We start from the raw sequence: 25,737 nt of genomic DNA on the forward strand, positions 1-25,737 counted from the left end.
CCTTGGCAATTAACTATGTTTCCTCATAAGCATTCCAGTTTGAATGTCCATTTACTTTCCTAGTCCCTAGGAAGACGTCTAGACCTCATCTTATTGTTCTTCAGCCTCATTGTCTTAGGGTTTTACTGTTTTGAAAAGACACCATGACTGAAGCAACTCTTATAAGGACAACATTTAATTGGTGCTGGCTTACAGGTTCAGATGTTCAGTCTATTATCATCAAGGTGGGAGCATGGCAGCGTCCAGGTGGGCATGGAACTGAAGATGCTGAAAGTTCCACCTCTTGTTCTGAAGGCATCTAGGAGAAGACTGGTTATCACATGGTTAGGAAGAGGGTCTTAAAGCCCATGATCATAGTGACACATTTCCTCCAACAAGGCCACATCTCCAAATAGTGCCACTCCCTGAGCCAAGCACACACAACTAATAGCCTTCCTTCTGGCTTCACTGAGGAAATCAAACCAATTGAAAGATCTTCCCTAGCCACACCCTCTCCCACATATCTGCCAAAAGTATTCCTTGACCTCATCTATTCATTCTGTTCCAACAACAGAGGCAAGAAACACTCCTACCTTGGAGCTTTGCACTTGACATTTCTTGTGCCAAGTTTGTTCTTCCACAAAGCTAGGCATGGTAGGGCATGCCAGTCATCTCATATTACATGTTTTTTTTTCTAGATACACAAAAAGATCACCCTAGATAGGCACTGACAAGGGAAAAAAAAATCCATCCAGAGGACCCATCACTGGCAGCTTTCTTGGAGAACCAATGAGTTTATGGGGCTTTGCTTACAAGAACATGGGTAACTCAAAGGTAGCTTGTGTCACCTAATATCCCAACCCCAACATGGCGATAGCTCACAAAAAGTTGTTCCCCAGAGTCCTAACCTCCTAACTATATACTCTAGCACTCTTCTTCTAAGACTACTTCCACAGAACAGGAGAGAGTGGTGACCGGAATCCTAGAAGGGACCTTTGTGACTATCCTTTCCTCATTCCTTCTGTCGAGGGAATGATACCATCACCATAGGCCTAGTTGTCACTGTGTTGTTCTGTTATTTTGTGGCCGTACTTACATGCTAAGGTATTCTGTAGGCTAACATCATTTTCTTCATGATAGCTGATGGTTATGTCATACCCACAGGAAACAGCTCTATTATAACATCCTAGCAAAGATGCTCCTCCAAAAATAAGTCTAACTAGATCAAAACAACAACAACAACAACAACAAAAACTCACAGTGTTTTTCAGTTGTGTTATTTTACATAGCTGTGATGTATTACCTAACAGAAGAAAGGAGAGGAAAAATTTATTTTGACTCAATGGTTTAGAGCATCTCAGTGAGGAAGATATGCAATGGGCTTAGTTTGGAGCAACAAAAATGTTCAACAGCTACTTACTCATGGGACCAACCAGGAAGCTGAGAGGGCTAGAAATGGGCCTTGGGCTATAATGCCCAGAGCCACCTCATATTGACCCCACCCATGCTGATCCATCTCTTCCAAGTGGCCCACAGTTCCTTTCCAAGTTCCAGCTAACCCAAATAGTTCCTACAACTAGGGACCAAATATTCAAACATATAAACTTGCAGGAGCATTTTATTTTCAAACCATAACAGCTACTTCTGTCCCCAAAGATTTATGGTCATCTTAAAATGCAGAAGGTATCCAATCTGACTTCAAAATTCCCCATAGTATTAATAGCTTCAGCCTCATTCAAAAGTTAAAAAGTCCAGGTCTGGTCACAGCTATCAAGTAAGCCAAGATAGGTGAATACAAATATATCCGAGAGCTATGGTAGAAGAAGCAGTCAGATGTGCTGCACCTTTTCCTGAGGGTCCACATCTGGCAGGTCTCTGCAAAGCTCAGGGCTTCCCATCCCACACAGTTGGATAAAGTATTCGGGCTGGGATACAAGGACTAGCAAGCTTATGTTATATATAGGATTCGTGTCCTCTGTGGTGGCTACAAATGCCCAGTTCCTAAGGATGCAACTTATAAATTCTTTGAGATTATATTTATTAACCCATTCTGTAAAGCTACCAGAAGAATTCTTGACACCCAGTGGATCACCAAAACAGTCTATAAGCACTAGGTGATATGTGAGCTGCCATCTGCAGGCTGCAAGAGCCTTGGCCTTAGACAGGGTCACAAACTCCACCACATTATTGCTAACTGTCACTGTGCAGACTGGAGAAGGCAATCATCTGCAGCTCTACCATCTAATACACATATTTGTAAAATCGTAACTGGCAAACTGTTGGAGACCCTCCTATTAAGGTTGAGGTCCCCTATGTCTGGATGGCTCTCCAAGCTTGGCACAAAATGGTGGACTCCTTTTCTCTTAGGGCTTCCCTTCGTCTGCCTGACCTTGTCTAGAGAGTGTGCCTGAACACACACTTATCTGAAAAATGACCTTGTGCAGCACTCTCTGCAAGCCCTACATAAGCCCTCAGCACATAAGTCCTACTCTGGCTTCCCACCCAAATAATTAGCTACTGTATTATGACCAATCAACCCTTTCCACCCACATGATAATTAGGTCCTATGTTATGACCAATTAGCACTTTCCACCTGTACCCCTAAAAGACCCTATATATCTTATCCCTAGAACAATAGAGTTGTCTGTCTCACTGCAGTGATCTCTGGAAGTCCTTCTAGCTTACTTACAGCTGTCCAAACTGTGCTCATCACTTTTGTTCCCTTAGTCCTTGAGGGGTTGACTGCCAATGACCCCCAAAGAGAAGTAAGACCTACAATGAACAATTTAGTGCAGCCAAAAGAAAAGTCAAAGTTCAGAGCACTTTTGAGACTCAAGGTCTCAATCAAACTTAACAAACTGAAAAGGAGAATTAGATACTTTCAATATATAATGACAAATACTGAACATCCCCATTTCAAACAGGAGGGAGAAGTGGGAAATAGCAAGAAAGGGTTGGACCAAAGCAAGATAAAACTCATAGGTCCAACACCAAATCCTGTATCTCTACAAAGCACTCAGGGTTTATGGTAGCATCATGTGGGCTCCAATAGGCTGGAGTTGCCCCACCCCACAGTGTTTCCATTTACAACACCATGCGACCTTTCTCTTGGACGGGCTACACGTGGTGCATGCATGCAGCTTTCTTCAGCACATGTTCAACATTACTGGCATCTCTAATATCTTAAGGTCCCTATTGTAGCTTAAGCTTCAAATTCTCAAAGCGTCACACATTGATTACTTAGGAAACCTGATTCTGTTCACACTATCTAGCTTCACTGAGTAATTTTTTTTTCCTTTTTGAAATCTTGGCTTAAGCCTTCTTGTCCCTGTTATTCTTGCATCCTGCATGTCTTCAAAACTAGATGGTCCCAAGCTCTCTTCTCAGCTCGAGATGTCCTCTTCTGACAATGGCTACAAGTGCTTATAACTGGCCCTCGGAAGACAGTTTTCTAGATAGCCTTTTTCTAGAAAATTACTCCCAAAGGCTCTACCTTTCCAGGCACTCTCTTTTCATAATGCATGTTTTTCAAATGAGTTTTTTGGTTTACTACCCTGGAGCCTTCTATGGGTTGGTGTTCTTCCATATTGCAAAGTGTCTGGTCTCTCTTTAATTGCATCGATATCCTTAACAACTGTAGCTGCCTTTCCCTCACTGAAACTTGAAGCTTCCTCACACTCACACATACCAAACCAGAAATGTCTCTCATCGTTCTACCTTCTGTTCCTCGTCCCTGGAAGATCTGCATAAGAGCAGTGAGTAGTAACCATATCACAGCCTGGGTGATTTACTGTCTTCCAATTCCCTGTACTGATTTAATACGTTAACTACTGTTAATTAAACCAAGCTAAAATCTTGGGGACACATGCACAACACAGTCAGATTCTTTTCCAGAATATAAAACAAGAGTGACATCTAGCTCATTTTCTGACATAGTATTTGTTCCCCTCTGAAACCTCAGAGGCATAGCGTTAAACTAGCCACATTTCTATCAGCAGTCTGGTCTTCCGAACTCCCACCAGAATGGCCTACTAAGCTTTGCTTACAGTATCTTAAGGCTTCTGTAACCTGATGCCCCAAATGCTCCCCATTCCCTGTGCTAACCAATTCCAAATTAGTATGAACCACATGATTAGGATCATTACAGCAAGGGACCCATTCTTGCTGCCAATTTTGTGCCTTAGTTACTTTTTCTTAACTATGAACCAACACCTAACAGGAGCAACTTAATAGAGGAAGAATTTATTTTGGAGCCATGGTCAGGGGCTTAAAGTTCATCATAATTGGGAAGGCATGGCAAAGTGATCTGGCTGGAGTAACTGAGTGTTCAACAGCTGTTTGTGGTGCCAGGAAGCAGAGGGAAGATGCAGTAGATGAAGGCTTGGATGTAGCCTGTAAAGCCCTTCCCAAAGAGACCCATTTTCTCTAGGCAGGTCCCTCCTAAAGGTTCCACACTTCCCAAACATACCACCATCTAAGAATTATGTGTTCATATACTTACGCATGTAGGGCAGTGGTTCTCAATCTTCCTTTTCTTTTTCTTCTTCTCCTCTTCCTCCCCTCTCCTCCTCCTCCTCCTTCTCTTCCTCCTCCTTCTTCTTTAGTATAAAACAGAGTTTATTCAGGGCATGGGGAGGGTAGCTAAAAGGGTAGTAGAGGCAAAGAGAGAGAGAGAGAGAGAGAGAGAGAGAGAGAGAGAGAGAGAGAGAGAGAGAGAAGAGGGAGGGAGCTTATAATCATCCTTAACTCCAGTTCCAGGGAATCTGACACCCTCTTCTGGCCTTACACTCAGATGCATATACATACAGACACATAGGCAAACACATAATTAAAAATCAGAATAATCTTTAAAAAGTCAACCTTTACTACTGCTAGCACATGTGTACGCATGTGTACAAACACACCCACTCTCATGCACCCACCCACACACTTGTTTAAATGAAATATATCAAAATGTTACTAGTACAAGATACAGAGATAATGATGTATTTTTGTTTTACTAATCTGTATTTAATTTTTTTCTACAATGAACACATTGTTTGTGGAACTTTCATTAAGTTAGAGAGAAGCACACATTACCTGAAATTGAGTTTTCAGCTTCCTTTGAATGGCCTCATCTGGGTGGAGCCACTAACAGGCAGAATAATTGTAACTGACTCACCTAGTGAACAGCCTGCCAGTGGTCCTGCACCCCAGAGAGCTTATTATAACAAAACCTTAACTAAATAATGACCAGGACACCTCCCCTGACACTACACACCCATTCTTAAACATACAGAACAGAAGAACAGTAAGTTCTCTGGAGATCTTAAGTATCATATCATACATATATACATATACATACATAATTTAAATTTTATTGTAGTAGAGCATACACAATGGGATGTGTGCTCTAATAACAATATTTTAAATAATTATTTTAAAAGAAGATAAAGCCTAGATTTATTTCAATAGTATTTAATGTCACAATGAAAAAAAGAAATCATAATTTTAAATAATTATTTTAAAAGAAGATAAAGCCTAGATTTATTTCAACAGTATTTAATGTCACAATGAAAAAAAGAAGTCATAAGCCAGGAATGGTGGTGCATGACTTTAATGCCAACACTAGAGAGGCAGAGGCAGGTGAATCTGAGTTCAAGACCAGCCTGGTCTACATATTGAGTTCTGGGACAGTCAGAGATACACAGAAAAACATTGCCTCAAAAAAAAATCATGTACAAAGAATCCAACAGAACCACCTGGCAGACATGCTGGAGGGAAAAGAATGGGAGACTAAGAATGTCAGAGGAACTGAATGCTGTACTTTGGTTGGCACATTGCATGAGCTTTTGTTTGTCTGAAGTAAGGTAACCTTATTAGCCCAGGATAGCCTCAAATGCACTGTGTGGCCCAGGCTGACCTTAAATTCACAATTCTCCAGTCTCATTGTTTGATGGCCAGAATTATAGGTGTGCACCACTACACCCAGCCTTCACTTCTCCTTTTGTTTGTGTTTTGTGTGTGTGTGTGTGTGTGTGTGTGTGTGTGTGTGTGTGTGTGTGTGTAGGTATTTTGCCTACATATGTGTGTGCTATTTTCGTGCAGTGCCTGTGGGGGCCAAAGGATGGCCCCAAAATACCTTGTAACTAGAGATACAGATAGTTGTAAACCATCATGTGGGTGCTAGGAATCAAACCTAGGTCCTCTGGAAGAGCAACAAGAGCTGTTAACTGCTGAACCATCTCTCCAGCCCTTATTTGGCTAGTTTTCTCAAAAGAAAACCTTTCTGAGGAGTTTAGGCTGGCCCAGAACTTGCCATATATTTGTGGCCAAGCTGGCCACAAATTCACAGTAAGCTAGCTTCCTGATTCAGCCTCCTAAATACTAGGATTACAGGCATGGACCACCATACTTGGTTTTCACTGTTTTTTAATTGACAAAAATAAAGGCCTGTGCAAACCTTCCCTGAATTCAGTGGGCTTGTTTAACAGTAGGCATGATGGGCAGAACCACATACATCTGTCATGTAAGTAAGTTTCAGGCAAGTGGATTTTGCAGTAGTTCCTCACCCAACCAAGCAGAAGGATCTGAAAAAAAAAAAAAGATACCTCAAAAAAGGGAAGCTGGCATTGATTACCTGCTAAAAGTGAAGACAGACAGGTAGTATAGAATTCTATCCAGCAGGCTTTTATCAGCACCAGGCAGGGGTATCTCCTTGAGGGGAGCCCACATAAAGATGAGGGTTCAGGGTGCCCCACAGGAGGCGACAAGACTCCAGAGCATAACAGAGTATTCATTGCTCCCTTCTCGAACTGTGTATGAACTAAATCTGCTGTGTTGAGAAACCTGGCTTCCGGTTCTAGGATCTATTGGTACTCCATCAAAGATGGGGTATGAAATTGTCAGGAGGGTCACTGAGGCTAGAGTAAGTAGCTATGTAAATCTTTCTCTTTCTCTTGGCTTTATGACAGTTGACTTGTTCCCTGACTTCAGAAAATTCCATCTGGTCCTGTTCTCTGAGATTTACAAATTCCTCACCTTTGATTTCTGGTTCCTTAGCTGCTAAGGCTTGCTTCTGCCTGGTCTGCTCCATTAGACTTATTTTATGTAAATGAGTGCTCTGTCTGTATGCACACCTGCATGCCAGGAGAGGGCATCACATCCCATTATAGATGCTTGTGAGCCACCAAGTGGTTGCTGGGAATTGAACTCAGGACCTTTGGAAAAGCAGACAGTGCTCCTAACCACTGAGCCATCTTTCCAGCCTCCCTGCTCCAGCTTTTGACTTGGGCATAATGATAGCATCTCAATGTCCTGTGTGACCTTTGGGATCTGATAGGAAGCAGCAAAAGAGCACTAGACCACTGGAGAGAGAAATTGAGTTCCACTCATCCCAGACCCCTTGGACAGGCCTTACTCTTTTTTAGATAGTGTCGTAGTCCGCTTTCTGTTCAATCACATGGGTATTATCACATAAGGATGCTCCCTCACCCTCAGTACCACTGGTACATGGAGTCACATACCAATAATCCATGAGTAAGCTCATAATTTGAGTGTGCACAGTCCACCATGGCAGGGAAGGCATGACTACAGAAACATGGGGCAGCTGGTTATACTTCTCAGGGACTGGAGAATGATGGATGCTGGCACTCAGCTTGCTTTCTTGTTCATCCAGTCCAGTACCACAGGCCATGGGATGGTACCACTCTCTCAGGGTGCATCTTCCCTTTTCCATTAACTATCTCTGGAAAAACCCTCACAGATGTTCCCAGAAGTATGTCTTTTATTTAATTCTAGCTATAGTCAAGCTGACAATAAAGATTAACCATCACACCCATGAGAGAGACTTATGCACTTAGGAGATATGTGCCTGGGAACAGCATCAAAGACAGCACTTACCACCCTGAACCATGCCTAAAGCTTCTTTATCTGATTATATATGGGAATGAACCTAGCTTAGAGTTGCAAAGATGCCAGATTGCAGAAAATTAGCAAGCTGTGTTGGCCTAACGAGTTATGTCTTCTTCACTGTCTAGCAGATCTGAGATTGGTCAGCACAGGCCTTTCTCCCTTTCCTGCCAACAGAAGGCAGAAAGCATCTGGTGTGGCTTTTGGCATTTGATAGACAAACTGCTTGGAGCTATCTTTCTTGCCTCAGCAGACTGTGCTCAGTGTAGAAGTCTGCACCAGCACAGGGGCTGGGAACCTCATCTATTGATGGTTCTAAGCACCTCGCCGAGAGCCAGAGTGCAGTGAAAAAAGCTCCACATACTACCACGAAGGAGGAGGATTACCATAACCCTGAGGCCAGCCTGAATGATACAATAAGTTGCAGGCTATCCTGGGCTGTAGTGAGAAACCATGTATCATTCCCTCCCCAGAAACAAAAAAACTTCAAGTATATTAAATAAATGTCATCATTGCCAGTTCTTAGACTCTGTGATTTCTACTCAGACAAGGTTTACCTATGTGTCATCCCCACTCCTAGCACCGTAAGCAAGAGGCCTCCTATGAGCAGCTAGCTATGAGTTGCCCTAAAGCTGACTCGGCAAGGGGATTTTCTGAACCTCTTTGGGATACAAACTCTTTTCATAGATGTTAAATGAGACATGAGTTATGAGTATCACATGGCAGCACCCGAGACCTCTTGCTGCAAGCCTTCCTAAGGAGAGTTGATTGTTTTCTATTTCAGAAATTTGGAATGTAAGTAGATGCATCCCCTCTTACCTTATGAGCTCACCTTAATTAAAGGCAGGCAGGAGAGAAAGAATGGTTATCAACTAAAACTCCCTGAACTGAATAATACGGCTTTTATTTAATTTTTTATTTATTTTAATTGAAAAAAAACCCTCTCACAAAATGTATTTCACTATGTTTATTCCTTTCCCTAATTTACCCCCAGATCTTCCCCCACCTCACTACGGACTCAACTTTATTTTTTTTTAATTTAAATTCTTTGTCTTTTATTTTGGGGATTATAATTACCTTCCCTTTCCTCTTTTAAAGTCCTCCCATTTACCCATCCTTGCTCCCTTTCATGACCTCTGTTTTCATTAATTATTGTTATATACACTATGTATAAGTATATACATGTACATCCCTAAATATAACCTGCTCAGTCTCCATAGTGTTATGTGTAATACTATTTATTCATTGACACTAATTATTTGAAAGCAAATGAAGAAACACATAACCAAAGCTCTTTCCTACAACACTAAGATGGATTTAACCCGTGGCTTCTCATCTCTAGCAGTATATACTTGAAGACAAGACAGTCAGTTGAAGGGTTTGGGAAGACAGCTCAAGGAATGAAGTACCTGCTGTGCAAACATGAGGACCTCAGTTCAGATCCCCAGCTCCCACATAAAATCTGGGTGTGGTGGTGGGCAATTGTAACCCTAGCATCGGGGGTGGGGGTTGTGAGGGGATGAAGGCAGTTAGTTCTCCTGAAGTCTCTGGCCAGTCTCCCCAATGAAAGATCTACTTCATTGAAAGAGCTGGCCTCAGAAGATAAGGTTGAGGAACAGAAGAGATGGCTCAGCCGTTAAGAGCACTACTGATCTTCCAGAACACTTTGCTTTAACTCCCAGTATCCACATGGTGGCTCGTGAATGTCTAACTCCAGTTCCAGGGGATCTGACACCCTCTTCTGGACCCTGCAGGCACCAGGCAAGCAAAGTAGACACAATCAAAAATTCTTACATGTAAAACAAAACAAAAAAAAATTAAAGAAAAGATGAGGCAGAAAGCTATAGTGGAAGACACCCCCACGTTCACTCTTGTCCTCTGGACACATGCACATGGACACATACAAATAAGGCATATGTGTATATATATATACATATATATATGTATATGTATATATATACAAATATGTGTATACATATTTGTATATATATGTATGTATATATGTGTATAGATATGTATGTGTATATATGTATGTATGTATATATGTGTATATATGTATGTATATATGTGTGTATATGTATGTATACATGTATGTATATATGTGTATGCATACATGTATGTATATATGTGTGTATATATGTATGTATGTATATATGTATGTATGTGTGTATATATACATATATACACATATATACATATATACATATATATACACACATATACACATACATACGTATATACACACATGCACATACATGTATAAAATCTCCCAACTTTGAGACTTCCTATTAGGGGTTCTGTATGTGTAGACAGAAAAGTCTTTTCCAGGTGCAAAGTGGTATTTGTGTATTATCTTTTCCCATGCTCTGACTCAGAATATGCGCTTGTCCTCTGCTCTCCAGAAAAGCATGTCATCAGATGGAATTCCTCATCTTTCTAACACTAAAGCCCTGTGACCTGCTAGCATTGGCCCATTTGTTCCCCCCCACTTCCAACCCCCCCCCCCAGTCTGGGTTGAAGGAGCAGTGCTGATCCCCAGTGTGAACCTCCGCCCACCTCATTACTGGCTCAGGGAACTAATCTTGCCTGTTCTTACACTTTGAATGTCTCTTTCTCTGGGATTTTCTTAGTCCTTTAACTTAATCTGATGCCCAATTGAAACAAAAGACACAGATCATTAAGCTGTGGGGCTCTAGACTTTCTACTTGTTGAGAAATACCTCAAGGTTGAGCAGTGGGTCAGGGAGAGTGTGTGTATGGGGGGGACTATTTATCCTCCAAGTTTCAGTGCCCTTTCAGCATACTCTCAATGAAAGGAAATACATACCACCGATCTCCAGAAAATCCCAGTGGTCATTCCATTTGTGACTTTTGATCAGATTGAACCTGCAAAGAATAAGAGAATCGTCTACTATGTATATATTTAGAGTTCAGGAGGCTTCAAGTATTTTTTTTTAATGCCTGTGTCCCTAATATAGCAATATAGCTGCTTTATTTTTTTTTTTTATATAGGGTTTCTTTTTTAAAATTTATACTCATTGGTGTTCTGCCTCCATGGATGTCTGTGTGAAGGTGTCAGATCTCCTGGAACTGGAATCACAGACAGTTGTGAATTGTGATGTGGGTGCTGGGGATTGAACCCAGGTCCTTTGGAAGAGCAGCCAAGTGCTCTTAAGCACTGAGCCATCTCTGCAGCCTTAGATAGGGTTTTTTTTTTTTTTTTTTTTTATAGCCCAGATAACCTTGAACTTGCCGTCTAGCCAAGGCTAACTTTGAATTTCTGACCCTCTTGTCTTCACCTTCCAGTGAAATGGGATTACAGGCCTTTGCTACAGTATATGTACACAAACCTCTCAAAATAAAATAAATAATTATTACCATTGGCTTAACTAAAACCAAACAAAACCCAGGGTTTCATGCATGCCAGGCAAGTGCTCTGCCACTCACTGAGTTATATCCCTGACCTTGCTGCTTCTCAATAAAATCACTAAATAACAAATGTAAAAAGCAAATGTAATTTTTTTTTTTTTTTTTTTTTTTTTTGGTTTTTCGAGACAGGGTTTCTCTGTGTAGTCCTGGCTGTCCTGGAACTCACTCTGTAGACCAGGCTGGCCTCGAACTCAGAAATCTGCCTGCCTCTGCCTCCCAAGTGCTGGGATTAAAGGCGTGCGCCACCACTGCCCGGCAGCAAATGTAATTTTAAGTATACTTTTTAAATGATTTCAAAGGAGTGGCGATATAAAGAATATCATAGAAAAAAATCTTCAGTGACTGTTTTGTAATGCAAGCATCTGTGGTCTTGACTGCTGATGAAGGCACACTGGTGATGCTACAACTACTGTGGTTTTCTGCTTACATGTGTAGCTCACATAAAGGAAAAAATTCAGTTGCCTGCTAGTGAAGATACATGTAGTTTTTTTCCCAAAGTTAATGGATTTTTTTTTTTGATTCTGCCCATAGATCCTAGGAAGAGTCTGCATAATAAACAGTACTGTCACTGACCGTGGTTGTGTCCTTCCATCCTAGAGATACCCCCAAGAGGCCACAGCATGCAGCAGTAACAACAAGAGAAGTGAAGACTTGGTTTCACCTTGAGATTCTATCCCAAAGGGAATCAGTTAGGAAGTGCTACATGGGGTACATGCCAGAGCCTTGTATTATAAAACTTCAAATATGAGCCAAATAATATTAGGATTTTGTTGAGGGTCAACCTGTAAGTCTGTTTGGGACAGAATTGTGTAAAATATGAGCATTTTTTTTTTCAGGAAATTCCCTCAATGACTTGGATAGAAAAACTGATGGAAGGCAGGAAGGATATGTATTGTTTTAAACAAAACCCAAATCTAATCATTTTACTTTACAGTCCTCCTCTGTCTTCCCTGGGCCACAAGCTGTAAGATAAAATAAACTCCTTCCTGCTCAAGTTACTTTCAGTCATGGTGTTTATCACAGCAATAGACACGGCAAGGCAAGCTAGAACAGGGTTTGTTGCCTTGCGGGGACCTGAACCTAGCCTTGCATATTCTAGGCAAGGGATCATCTAGACCTTTTGTAAAACTTCATTTTGAGATAAGAGTCTCACAAAGTTAGCTGAGTTGGCCTTGAATTCTCTATGTAGCCCAGCCATGACTGAACTCTTAATCTTTCAGCTAGGCCTCCTTAACAGCTTATGTTAAGGTCTTTGTAAGTGTAAAAGCAGATGCAATTTTAAATATATATATATATATTTTTTATACTAGAGGATCTGTACGGTCACATTGTCTTCCAGGAAGCTTGCTTTCCTTGCAACAACTGGAACTCCTTAGCCTTGCCTCATAAGATTCAGTGAATGGGAGAGAATGCCCCTGTGTGCTAGGAAGTCACCTTCTTTGCAGGGACCAGAAGGCAGCTGGCCAGAACAAATCCCCACATCTTCTAAATCCACTTCCCAGGTATGCAGTTAGTGTCAGTTCCAGATAGAGTTTGCAAGTGGCCCTTCAAATCCATGACTTGGACTTAATCCTTGAATTCACATGTTAATGGTATTTGGAGACAAGGTCTTAGAGCAATAATAAAGATTAGTGAAGGTCACAGAGGTTGGCACCAGCGAAGCTAACATATTCATCCTGTCTCACCACATCATATCCTCGAAGTGTCACAATGCATCAAAGCCCTTAGGACACTTGCAGCAGTTGCTAACACCAGGTTCTTGGCCTTTCCAGCCTCCAAATAAACTTCTAGTTTTTATAAACTTCCTGGTCTGAGGCATTTTGGTACCAGAAAATGAGAAAAAAAAAAAAAAAATCCTCTCCCATATCTTAATCTGATTATTTCATCTTCATACTTCATCGGATGTAATTCCTCAATCATAATCTAAATGTCACAAACTTACACGTGTAAGACATGCCCTTCCTCTCTGCCTCAAACCCACAAGGGCTTCTGCCCTCCCCCATTGTTTTTCTTTCTCTCCAGTCCCAGGAAAGATACAAAACCTATGGAAAGCAAGCTGTCCCAGAATTAGTGTTTGCTTCTTGTCAGGTCACTGGTACCACCCAGACCTGCTTGCCCAGAGTTTGCGGTTACTGGTTCGGCTAAGACGAAAGGGTCTCCTTGTCTTTCCTAGAGTGTCTTCTAGACTCTTCTTGCCAGTTGTAATAGTGCCCGTCTGACAACCAACTCAGATCTCCCACTCCCTTCCTATAGGGCCCTTGGGTGTAGTGCTGACCTTCTCGGCAGGGGGCAGTATTCTCCCTTTGCTGTTTCTGGACATCCACATAAAGCTCAGAAAAGTTAAATCTGATTAAAATCCATGTCTTGTGGCCGGTTTCGGATCCTGATATTTTCATTTTCCTATCGCCGCAATAGAATTATTCCCATTCTCCTCCCATCCGGAACCAACCTAGAGCTAGACTACTAGCACCAGCCCCACACCCATCCCAGAACAGCAAGAGGACAGGGAAGCATCTCGCAGCATCCACTGGCAAAGACTTCACGATCTGTTTGGGTGGGCGAAGCAGCGCACGTGAAACGCAGGGCAACCAGAACACCATCCAATCCTGATTCGTGCGTCCCAGATGCAGCGTCGGGAAGAAAACAAATGTTTGCGGAATTTGGTACCCAAGGCCATTCAGCAGGGTGTTCTCTCATCTCCGCCCCACTTTCTCTCTCGGCCTTCTCACCCCGCAGCCCTCAAAGTCCATCAAGCAGATCCTAAGGGTGTGTGGGCCCTGGCTTCCTGACCCGGCTCCTGAGACACAAGCCGGTTATTATCCACTCTCCATCAGCATCTCCCGGGAGCACTCAGCAGGGATAGCGAGGAGTTCAGGGGCGGGGGCTGCGAAGGACAGGCGGAGGGACGTGGCTGCAGCGCGGCGAGGGGCGCCGGGAGCGCGGCGCCCGGTCGGGGGCAGGGCGGGGAGGCTCCGCGCACAGCCAATCCCGGAGCAGCCCCCTCCCCGGCCTCCGAGAGCCGAGCGGGGCGGGGGAGCCAGGCGGTGGCGGCGGCGGCAGCGGCGGCGACGGAGGCTGCCGTGGGGAGGGATGGAGAGGGGAGGGGGGAGCGGAGCCGAGCGGAGACAGCCGCGGCGCTGCAGAGCGGCTGGGGCGGCGGCGCGGCTCCCGGTGCTCCCCCCGGCGAGCGCCCCGAGTCGGTGAGGGCCGGTCCCCGGCGGCCCCCGGAGCCATGGGCTGCATCGGCTCGCGGACTGTGGGTGGGTACCGCGGCCGGGCGCGGGTCAGGAGCAAGCTAGCCCTGGAGCGCTCCTCCGGCCCCCTCCCCCATCCCCATCCTTGCCCCTGGGGACCTCCCTCCGAGCCCGCCCGGCCCTGCCTCGCGCCTTTACTTTCCCTCCATCCGCTAAGGTCCCTCTATCCCTGTGCCCTCGCGCCTCCAGGGCTTCCATCCCTCTCAGTTCATAGCCTTCTCTCCATCGCCCTCCCGCAGGCGCGGTCCTTCCCTGGTAGCCTCTCCACAGCATCCTTCGCTTCTCCGTCGCTGTTCCCTACTCCCGATGGCCCCATCCCTCCACCTTCAGGCCATTCGCGTCTACTCTGCTGTGGCCAGAGCCTCCCCGAGCCGGTCTTTCTGGAGCAGCCCCTCTTCTCAGAATCTCCTCCCCAGCCTCATCCCTGACTTTCTTCTTCTGTACGCCCTCCTCCCATCTTCACCCTCTTCTCCATATGGCTTGTGTGTTTTGCCCCCAACCATTTCCCCCTTGGTAGCCTTTTCCCGTCGCTCCTGCCTCCCCCGATTTGCTTTGTTCACGTGCATTTTCCCTCTGGGGCGGGGGCGGGAAGAGCCTGTGCCACCGGGAGGGAACGGGTTCTACGCTTGGAGGGAATGGGCTTGGGCCGGGGTGTTCCGGAAGAGCCGTGGACTCAGGGAGGAGGTGGAGGTGTACCACCCTGAGAGAGGTCGGGAGTCCGTTTCCCAGAAGGGTGGGGTCCGCCTAGGAACCCTGGGACCCGCCTGCACCTGTCAGCGGGGGCAGGCGGGGCTGGGCCGGCTTTTTATTTACCTTTGGCAGGAGGAGGGAAGAAAGGCGCGTCCTTAATGATCCTCTCCTTCCAGCCTCTGCCTTACTACCGCCCCCTACCCCCACCCCACGCATCCATTCCACTTTAGGGCTGAACACATTAGTACAGTCCTCTCCCAAACCCCCCAATTTTCCCCTTTCTAACTCCCAATTTCTCCCGCCTACACGCCCTAGTGACCTCAGGCTGAGAGAATAATTCGTATTATTATTACAAACAAACTCACTCTCCGGAAGCCTGATTTCTGAGACCCACTTTATTTCCATGGAGACCCTCCTCTGCTTTCACCTCTTTCTCTGTTCTCCTCCCCTCCATCTCCCTGCCCCCTAAGGCTCTGAGTCAGCTCCCCCTCTTCCTCAAAGTCCACCCCCTCTCTCCCCTCGCTCCCACTCTTCTCCGAGAGAGCTTGCTCTGCCTGCCCCATTACTGCTAGGTCCAGATGTCTTTCCTCTCTGAGCTAGCCACAGGTCCTGGTCTTACCTGTCTCATCATTTCACAAGGTCCCAAGAGAGCATAACAACTTTGGGTGTGTGGTGAGCTGAGCCTTATCCCTGGGACCGCCATCCCCTTTGTCACCAGTTCTATTGCTGCATGCAGGGTGCCTCTTCCTGCCCAAGACCCAGTCAGTGCACGCCTTTCAGAAAAGGGATCTATGGTTCTAAACCCAGAAGGCAAAAGTTCATGTATGCAACTACCTGATTCTTGAATCTCTCTGTAAATACTCAAGTAATTCTTCCCCAAGAGTTACAGAGGATACCACCTTGCACTTAGGTCAGGAATCTCCTGGTCCCCTACTTTCCCACCAGTTCTCAAAGTGTCCTGTCCACCTCTGCTGTTGTTTTCTGTCTTCGCACCTTAAATTTCTCTTCTTTTAGCTTTGAAATTATAAAATCCTCGTGTTTGTTACTACCTCTAACTCTTCTCAAGTTTTCACCTCCCAGCTGTTTCTATCCCCACCGTATCTTTCCTATCAACAAAGTTCCTGAGGATTAGGGAGGCCCGAGGGGGAAGCCACATTCCTTGTCCCTCAAATATCAAAACCAGCTGCAGAGTAGAGTAGGTTCGTCTAGAAAGCTGTGTCCTTGTTTTTCCGGCAGTAATTGGTGAGCAGTCTGGATCCAATAAAGACAATCTCAACAATTGCTCAGCACAGAATGGAGAATGGTACAACTCAATCTTTGACACACCTCCCCCCCTTCCCTGTGTAAACAACACCAGAAAAGGCCAGGAAGCATTCTCCCCCCCCCCCCCACCCCAAGTATGCTATTCCCCACTGAGCTGAAAAGGAGTGTTTCCTCTCACTTATTATTTCTCTCTCCAGAAATGTGGGGATGGTAGACATAGAAGGAAATGGATAGTCAGAAGGCACGACATTGGGAGACTTGGGGTGGGGATGGAGGAGGAAGAGGAGTATGATGGTGAGGAGGAGGAGAAAGGGGAGGAGGAAGAGGAAGGGCTGGACCCTAGGGTGTGGCCTCTGCCGTTTATGGAAAGGGAACAAGCAGAGAACCAGGGAAATGAAGGTAGGAAACTAATCTTCTGGCTGCTTCAGGGAACGAGGTGATTGCAGTGGACTGGAAAGGCCTCAAGGATGTCGATCAGATCAACATGGACAGCACCAGCTCACTGCATGGCAGCAGCCTCCACCGGCCTTCTACAGAGGTAAGGCTGGATGCTTCAGAAGCCCGCCAACTCCAACAACCTCCCCCAAGCTCCTAGCTGCTTGGCCCATTTCATCATCCCATAAAGCCCCAAGGGGGTGGAAATTCTCCTCATAAATCTCCCTGCTTCCCTAAAATACACACTGAGGTCTTTCTCAGCCTCTGGAAGGTCTGCTTCCCTATGCATATCTGGAAGTTCCTCAGAGGAAGGCAGGATTATTTGTATTACTAGAGGTGCCCAGATACCATCCCCTCTCCTCTCTCCTACAGCAAACACGAACAGATTTCTCCTGGGACGGCATCAATGTGAGTGCAGCTACCCCTAACCCTTCTCAGTCTACCGTGACCCTTCTTTTCTCTTGGTTGTTCATTGGGACCCTCTATAGACAGGCTATTCTGCTGACGTCCCAGTTTTCAGGGGTCTACCAGGTATATACTTCCTTGGTTTTTTCTTTGGTCAAGAAAACCTTGGGTATCCACCTTCCTGGGAGCCAGAAACTCTAATCTGTATGTAAGGCACTCCAAGCCTTCTTATTCCTCTGCCCACTCTCTTACGTTCCCTGCCCTAGCTCTCCATGGAGGATACCACTTCCATCCTTCCGAAGCTGAAGCGAAACTCTAATGCCTATGGCATTGGGGCCCTGGCCAAGTCATCATTCTCAGGTGAGACTCCAAACCTAGAAATGGGACTGGTGAGGGGTTCCTCCTTGTGCCACTTTTCCTTAAGCCTGATGGGGTTCGTACCCACAACTCGGAAACATCTGGTTTTATGTCAAGCCTCTCCAATCCTCAGTATCTCCCACAGGATACTAGGGGATACTTTCTCCAGTGCTTAGAATCCCATGGGTCCTGGGTAGGGATGACTAGAGAATCTGCTAAGTATTGTGTGATATGTTGAAGGGTGTGGGTATTGTCTGACTCCCTAGGGATCTCAAGGAGCATGAAGGACCATGTGACAAAGCCTACAGCCATGGGCCAAGGCCGGGTGGCCCACATGATTGAGTGGCAGGGCTGGGGGAAGGCCCCGACGATTCAGCCACAACACAGCCATGAGGCTGTGCGCAGGGATACAGATGCTTACTCTGACCTCAGCGATGGTGAGAAGGAGGCACGTTTCCTAGCAGGTACTTCTATCCCAATATCCCAAGCCTTCAATTGATAGTTTGTTATTGTTTCGATGGTCAGAGACTGACCCCTCTAATCTGCTCCACGATGGCAAAATTATCTTCTTGCATGTTGGCCACAGGTTCACATTTTCTACCAGCCTTGATTTCAAGTATTTTTTGTTCTTTGGACTGGCTAATTCTGATAAGTGCCCTCCAATATATTTTTAATGTAGCTGCAGAAAATGAGACTCTGATGAAATTTGTAAGGCCATGTTTTCCAGATGTTTTCTTTCCTCTGGTATAGTACCGTCTTCCCCCTGGTCTTTCTTAGTGTAGAAGAAAAACACAGGGGCCTTGGGCTTCAAATAACTTTGCTTGTATTTGTTTCTAAAAATGAAAGAGGCCTGGGGACTTTCTTGAGGCCATGCTAGTCAACATTTGATTTCATGAATTGACTTACTGTACTCATTACTGTGACAGCCAGTGGATGATTAAGGGAATGGCCCTGGAGACAGTGGTTTAGTTCCAGGGAAGTGGAATAGGTCTGATGACAAGTATGTGGTATGTATACAAAGGTGAATTGATCCTATCGGCAGGAATCAGGAAGATACCCAAGAAGAAGGGTAGGTCTGAGGAGAGGGGAAGGGTTTTAGTGTTGCTGGTTTGGGTGGTGGATGGTGGAGGAAGGCTGAGTGGGGGCTGGGTGATTGACATGGGGGACTGAGAGAGAGGACAAGGTAATAGCAATAAGAGCTTCAACTTATTCATGGCTCTGACTAGAACAAGGATCTGCAATGCTCGCATCCTCCCATCCTCACTGTTAGGCCCTCTCTCCTTCTAGTCCTTGATATAGTCCCTTCTATGACTGGGGACCCACGTTTACCTGATGCTTCCTTGGGGAGTCTTCATTGATCTTATATGTCCTAGACCACCTGAAACTAGGTTCAATTTCTTTCTCTTAAAAAAAATATTATTTAAGCTCTTGCATGTTTGCCTGCATAAGTTTATGTGTTTCACGTGTGTGCAAGAGACCTAGGAGGGTGTTGGATTCCCTGAAGCTGGAGTTATAGGCTATTATGAGTTGCCTGGTGTGGGTGCTCAGAACCAAACTCAGGCCCTCAGCCAGAACAGTGAACTCTTTACCCATAAGCCATTTCTCCCGCTCTAGGTTCAAATTCTAAAACCTCCAAAGACAAAATTATGGAACATCTAACTTTAATCCCCCCCAGATTATTTCACCAGAAGAGCCCCCCCCCCCAACTAGAAATCCTAAGTATGACCCATGGTCTAGCCTTGTTTCAGAGTACTAGAGTAGCCACTGGCTACTTCATATGAAGAAAGACACTTCTTTAATAATGCTTATATTGAATATATGTTGAAAGAGAAACATATATATTATATTTAAGATTTATTATACTAATTTCACTTGTTTCTGCTAACCTTTCTTAAATGATCTCATACATGGTTTATATTTTACTTCCGCTGAACCATGCAGCAGTGGATTTCGCCATACCCCTTGTGTGGGTCTAAGGGTTATTTGAGGGCTTTTTTTTTTTTTTTTTTTTTTTTTTTTTTTTTGGTTTTTTTGAGACAGGGTTTCTCTGTGTAGCCCTGGCTGTCCTGGAACTCACTCTGTAGACCAGGCTGGCTTCGAACTCAGAAATCCGCCTGCCTCTGCCTCCCAAGTGCTGGGATCAAAGGTGTGTGCCACCACTGCCCGGCTTGAGGGCTCTTTTGTTTGATTTGATTTGGTTTGATTTGCCATTTTGAGACAGGGTCTGTGTAGTCCTGGTTATCCTGCAACTCTTGCTTTGTAGACCAGACTGGCTTCGAACTCAACATCTACCTGCCTCTGCCTCATGAGTGCCAGGACTAAAGGCATGGGCTACCATGCTGGGCTGAGGACTCTTAAGATAATTTCAGTTTTTTTCTCCTAGGTGTCATGGAACAGTTCGCTATTTCGGAGGCTACACTTATGGCCTGGTCTTCCATGGATGGTGAGGACATGAGTGTCAATTCTACCCAGGAGCCACTGGATTGCAACTACAGTGACAACTACCAGGAGCTGATGGAAAGTCAGGGTGAGGAATGGTTCTAGAGTCAAACCCTGAGGCCTAAGAGGCTTCTCAGCTATTTCGACCCCGTCTATCCTTCCCTGTTCTTTTAGGGCTTTTCCATTTGTCTCAGCTTCTCCAGTGCCCCTGCATTTGTGTCATAACCATAGGACAGTTCTGTGAGCTCTCCTTACTGCCTGTGATGGATGTTCTGTGGCTCCTCCAACCCTGCTCATTCTGTTTGCAGATGCACTAGCTCAAGCCCCCATGGATGGATGGCCTCACTCCTATGTGTCACAGGGGATGTACTGTCTGGGGTCATCTGACGCCTGGGAAGCAAGTGATCAGTCCCTCATTGCATCTCCAGCTACAGGATCCTATCTTGGCCCTGCATTTGACGATTCACAGCCCAGCCTGCATGACATGGGGCCTTCCCAACCTGCTTCAGGATACTCTGCTCAGGATCCTCCACCTTTGTTGGGGGTAGACACTGACTGGGCTTCAGAGGTTGGTGGGGTGGACCTGGCCAGGGGACCTGTAGAGGAAGAGAAGAGACCACTGGCCCCTGAGGAGGAAGAAGATGCAGGATGCCGAGATCTGGAGTCCCTTTCCCCACGAGAGGACCCAGAGATGTCTACTGCTCTCAGCCGAAAGGTGTCTGATGTCACATCCTCAGGTGTGCAGTCCTTTGATGAGGAGGAGGGGGATGCCAACAACTAGCTTCTTCCCACCCTACTCTGACCTGAGGGGCATGGCTGCAACCCATACCCCCCCAAGCTCCAGCAGCACAGATGAAACCCGGGCAGAAGACAGCAGGGAACTGGGAGCTTCCAGCCCTCACCAGGCGGCTAGCTGCCTTGGAAAGTGAAGGACCAGCAGGGGGTTTTATCTAGGCTTGCACTCCAGAAACCATCATTCCAGGAATTGAGACCCAGGCAATTTAGGTGGCATGGTGGTGGGAGATGAGCCATGGCTTTGGCTCTTGGGTCCATGCCCAGGTCTGTCGCGCTGAACACTGAATCTCAGTTTTTACACCCCTGATTTCGTCTTCCAGGAGCCTTGGCTGTGCTGTCTGAATGCCTCTTTTCTCCATTTCACTCTTGCTTTCCTGGTTCTGTTTTACTCTGCCCATGGCACCAGTGCAGCCCCACTGTGGGAAGCAGGCCTCAGGGGCTGTTGGACTTGGCTTGGCATGTATAGCAGAGTACTTGCCTGAAGGAGTGGCCTGAAGGGCGCTTCTGTGTTTAGCATAGACAGTGGGCCCAGCTCAGGCAATCTTTGGCTTTTGAGATCAGGAGCCAAGGGTGAGGTGGACATGGCATCTGGGATTGACAGGGGTCACAGTATGATTCTTTATCCCAAGGCCTACTCAGAGACAAGAGGGTCACCAATGAGACAAAGAATAAACATAGCCACTTGAATGTCCTGTGGCTGGAAGGGGGACCTTAAGCCCACTGGGGTTGGTGACTCCAGTTCTGGCTTCTCTTTCTGCCTTCTTCCATCTGGGCACCCAGCCCCAAGGAAGGGGCTCAAACTGTTGACCTAGGATGCATTGTCCCCATCTGTGGGGACCCTGAGGGACGGGCCCCCCTCTACCTTCCCAAATTCTCTGGAGCTGTTTACACTTTTCTCTCTTTGCCTTTTCTACATTTTTATAACTTCTTGGGGACTCAGGGTTGAGCAGAGTGGAGTGGGGAGTCTGGTGCTGTCACTGCCTTGGCTGGGCTGGCTGGCTGGCTGGGGGCCAGGGTGGACACTGGTTGTTTCTGCTTTTTGTCAGCTGTTCCCAGGGGTCCTCAATCCAGTGTTCCTTATAGGAGTGGTTGTAGTGAGACCTAAGCCTGCCTGCCCATACCTCCTTTTCCCTTTGATTTGGAGTGGACCATGGGGAAAGGGAGCAATAGCAGTCTCAGTGCAGGCTCGCTAGGAGGGTACTGCAGCAGCCGCAGCTCCAGCCTGGCCTTTGGCATGAGCAGAGTTTTGATAGGAGATGCCCAAGCTTGTCGCCGTGTTTGTCTCCTTCCTCCTGTCTATCCATGGCTCCAGTCCCAAGCCTTGTGTCCTACTATAATGTCAGGGGTCCAAAACTACTCCCTTACCCATCAAGATGATGAGGCTCACCGCTGGAGTGATTCTGTTCATCTGTGATGCTGTCCTATACCACATTCATACACTGAAGTGTAACCAGAGTAGGTGTCCCACATCCTTCAGGGGGATGGGGGAAGCATGGGATCTCAAGGTCTCTTAATGTAGGAAACATGGGAATAGACCAGGAGAGCTGAAGTAGGTGAACAGTCACTTAGCTCATCTAATGCTGCCTGAATGGGAGAAGATACCTCGTGTTTGCTAGTGTGTTGTGGTTTAGCTTATGAGGACCTCATTTCTAGGACTAGGAAGGGCTAGCCTGCCAACCCTGGCAACTGCCCCTAACCCCTGGCCTCCTGTCCTAGACCCCTGGGAGTTTGCATGTTGAAGCTAAGCTATGCCCAGGGTCTTTTTGCCTTGTCTATCCTGCTCCATCAACACGTTTGTCTCATCTTACTGCCCCCAGATTTTCCCCCCAGGTGATGGAGGACAAGTCCAATGAGCAGGTTTATTCATCTCAGTTCCCTTTGCTCAGGGCCCTGGAGAGTTAGGAAGGGTAAACTAAAGCAACTTTCCCCCTTCCATTCCTCAAGGAAGCCAAATATGGTCCCCATTGAAAGACTACAAAAGACCTGAAGAAGCCTAGTAGGGTTTTCACTGAGCAGGGGCTTGGTTTCCCCAGGCTGCTGGCATACTGCCATAGAGGCAGGCGAGGCCCACCCCACTCTGAAGAGGGAAGACTCAAGGAGCTGGCCCAGGACCATTTTGAACTCTTTTTTTTTTTTTTTTTTTTGTTTTTAGAGGGAGGGACCACCTCTCTGGTGCTGGGGCAGGGTGCATGGGGGTTTGCTTCTAGCCTACTTTAAGGGGAGGGGTGGGGCATGTGCAGAGAGGCTGTTAGGGGTGGGTGGGAAGGGTTGCTTTTCCTTTGATGTTAAAGGCTGTGCAGCACGTCTTAACAGCAGCTGGGGAGCAGGGCTGTGTTTTTATATTCTTGTGAATGAAACTGCTCTTGCTGAATGATTTTTTAAGGGGGGTACACTTTCATTTTCAATTGACTTTATTAAATGAAAATCCAAACCTTCCATTCCTTCCCTTCCACTGCCTCCCCAGCCCACACACATCCCTTCTTTTCCTTGTGTTAAGAAGGGAACCTTGAAGGACAAGTTCTTACCCTTGTCCCTATATATCCCACACTGTCTTCCAGGTCTGAGAAATACCCATTTCTATGGTCAGTCTTAGCATGTTTTCTTAATGTGAAACTCTCGCCCCAGGCCCAGGAAGGATTCTATGACATATATTACAGAGAGAAGTCTATATAAATATATATAAGTATTATAAATTATATACACGTGGGCAGGGCTTGGATGCCCCCTACTAATCCTCCTACCTAGGCCTCAATGTCTCAGCCTAGGGTGGTGGAAGGAGCCCATGTTGGAGAAGGCCAGAGGCTGTGTGGAACAACACTAAACAGAATATGGTGGCATCCTCTGACTATGAGTGTCTTATTTGGGGGGTGGGAGGCAGACAAAACCTGGGAGTGGGGGGAAGGGCCAGAACTGGGAGAACATATGAGGGCTCAACTTCAGAGCTAAAGGCATATAGTGAGGGAAGGAAAGAGCCCATGAATGGAGCTGAGCGTCTGAATGCCCACAGCACCTGGCACATCTAAGTTAAGCAGGGTAATGCTGTACAGCACGACTATCAAGCTTTTGGAAGGAAAAAGATGGGCGTCCTCTAAGGGTAGAGTGAACTAAAGCTTGCCAAGCCAAGGGTGCCACCAAGTTTATCCCAGAGGATCCCAAGGAGCTATTATAAAGGACTGGAGTCTGCATTCCCCGTTGCTACATGAGAGCCTTGGTGTGTTCTGGGGGAAGCTCTAGAAAGAGTGGCCCCATGGCAGAGCTGGCTCTTGGCAGGCTAAGTTAGCTATGGCAGTGGACTGGAGGAAATATGCACGTTCTAGGTGTAACATGGAACTAGGCAGAGAGCCGGGGATAAGAATTAGAGCTTTCTGCTGCAGGGGTCTGACACCTGTACTGGGCTATGACACCTGCCTCTCCACAGAGCTTTCATCAACCTCTTTTCCAGGGAACTGTATTTGTTTCCTTGGAAACAAGGGTTGGCTTCTTCAGCCTTGATAATAGGCTTGGCCTGGAAACAGACAGTGGCAGCTGTGATGGGGTCTAGGACACAGGTAGAGAGTTGGGCTGGTAGGCCTGGGGGCACATTTTAGAGTGTTCAATCCACATGGCAATATTGTGGTCCCACATTCCCTTCCAATGTGACAACTGCAGATTCATTCAATCTGGGCCTCCACTCACCTACTTCATATGGAAACTGAAATATAGACAGGCAGGGCCAGGATGGTGACTGAACAACACTGGGAACTGTGGGGCATTAGAGTGATAGGGACTGAACCTGCACAGCAGGAAAACACAGAGTCCTTTAAGCATGGGTCCTTGAACTCTCCCTGGAAATGGGGGGAAAGGTCTGATGGACCCCAATTCTTCCCTGCCCAAGATCAAGTTCTTGAGATCATCACCATCACCTTTCACAGTGGGGGTAGAAACAAGATGAAGTGGAGGCCTCCCCAACTTCAGGGTACCCATATCACATGTAAGCCCATTCTCTGACATGGGCCCTACAGTTTTTATGAAGAAAGCTTGAAGGAGGTTGTTCACAGGATCAGTTCGTCCTCATCTTCCTCATCAGTGGACCGAAGACTGGGGCCATGCAAGATGTCAGCCAGATCCTCCTCAGGCTCTAGGCTCCCCACCATCTCCAGTTCCTCCAGCTCACCCTCCACTCTGGCTGGGGCCAGGCAGGAAGGGACCTCTGGAGATGGTGGTGAGACAGGAGTCTCTGGCATGGTAGGAACCATGACTTCTCTTCCAGGAGCCCCATCTCCACCCTCAGGCACATTCCAGCCCTCTGCAGGAGGGGGTGGTCCCCCAGGAGTCTTCCGAATTGAAGTTGCATTCCGGAAGCTGGCAAGTGGAGGGCGAAGCTGCACCCCAGATTTCGTGTGGCCCTCGATAGCTTTCTGTAGCTGAGGAGGAAGAGGAGAGGTAAAGAGATAGCAGGAAAAAGAAAGCAGGCAGAGGACAATGAGAGACCACAAGAATAGACAAACCAGGAAGAAACAGAAATGGAAACAATAAGGAAGGGAGACACAGACGGACAGGGAACGATCATAGGGGAAAACAGACAGACAAAGCTATTCCTGTACTTCAACTCCTCCCCACTTCCCCCGAGAAAGCACCCTCCCCCCCAGGAACCTTCTCCTCCTAGTGCTCAATCAATCTCTCCCTCATAGTCCCACACCCCTTCCCATAGCTCACACCTAAAGCCCATTCCCCAAGTCAGGGCCCTGGGAGAACACATGGGTTCCCTTCTGTGCTGGAGAACTAAGTGACCACAACATGCCTTGCAGTCTGCTGGAGGGACA

General features: G+C 46.4%; 2 protein-coding genes and 1 long non-coding RNA gene across 10 annotated transcripts in view; 1 reads left to right on the top strand and 2 right to left on the bottom strand.

Moving 5' to 3' along the window:
• LOC143434523 (uncharacterized) overlaps window positions 1-15,429 on the bottom strand; it is a 17,437-nt gene extending 2,008 nt beyond the window's left edge. The window contains exons 1-5 of one of the 5 annotated variants that reach the window (XR_013104047.1): window positions 12,732-14,249; window positions 10,696-10,754; window positions 6,479-6,548; window positions 4,481-4,620; window positions 194-309 (exon numbers count right to left, since the gene is read on the bottom strand). This is a non-coding gene — a long non-coding RNA (uncharacterized LOC143434523). Of the gene's footprint in view, window positions 1-193; window positions 310-4,480; window positions 4,621-6,478; window positions 6,549-10,695; window positions 10,755-12,731; window positions 14,250-15,364 lie in introns of those variants that run through there. The other 4 variants (XR_013104048.1, XR_013104049.1, XR_013104050.1 and 1 more) reach the window with 4 other exon arrangements.
• Window positions 14,376-23,780, top strand: Fam131b (family with sequence similarity 131 member B). 2 transcript variants are annotated; one of them, XM_034519187.2, is made up of 7 exons: window positions 14,377-14,557; window positions 16,933-17,042; window positions 17,312-17,347; window positions 17,611-17,704; window positions 17,968-18,165; window positions 20,085-20,228; window positions 20,449-23,780. In XM_034519187.2, exons 1-7 carry the CDS (start codon window positions 14,530-14,532, stop codon window positions 20,919-20,921), a joined length of 1,083 nt encoding a protein of 360 aa, XP_034375078.1. In that variant the 5' UTR covers window positions 14,377-14,529; the 3' UTR covers window positions 20,922-23,780. The 2 variants fall into 2 exon arrangements, with proteins under 2 accessions (XP_076769572.1, XP_034375078.1); XM_076913457.1 differs by lacking the exon at window positions 17,312-17,347 and having other exon boundaries at window positions 14,376-14,557.
• Window positions 23,329-25,737, bottom strand: part of Clcn1 (chloride voltage-gated channel 1) — a 30,627-nt gene continuing 28,218 nt past the window's right edge. For 2 of the 3 annotated variants that reach the window (XR_013104045.1, XR_013104043.1), the window contains one exon: window positions 25,277-25,338. Coding sequence is in view for 1 of the 3 variants with exons in the window: in XM_034519185.2 (XP_034375076.1) it covers window positions 24,967-25,338 (372 nt within the window). In the remaining 2 variants the exon portion in view is untranslated. Of the gene's footprint in view, window positions 25,339-25,737 lie in introns of all 3 variants that reach the window. The other variant, XM_034519185.2, reaches the window with a different exon arrangement.

This window comes from Arvicanthis niloticus, chromosome 15 (assembly GCF_011762505.2).
Source record: "Arvicanthis niloticus isolate mArvNil1 chromosome 15, mArvNil1.pat.X, whole genome shotgun sequence".
Lineage (NCBI taxonomy): Eukaryota > Metazoa > Chordata > Mammalia > Rodentia > Muridae > Arvicanthis > Arvicanthis niloticus.

Bases quoted from the DNA above. Each gene is read 5' to 3' on its own strand.
- Fam131b (XM_034519187.2), top strand. From the start codon at position 14,530: ATGGGCTGCATCGGCTCGCGGACTGTGG. The intron at 17,043-17,311 runs GTAAGGCTGGAT...TCTCTCCTACAG, and splicing joins TCCACCGGCCTTCTACAGAG to CAAACACGAACAGATTTCTC. The intron at 17,705-17,967 runs GTGAGACTCCAA...CTGACTCCCTAG, and splicing joins GGCCAAGTCATCATTCTCAG to GGATCTCAAGGAGCATGAAG.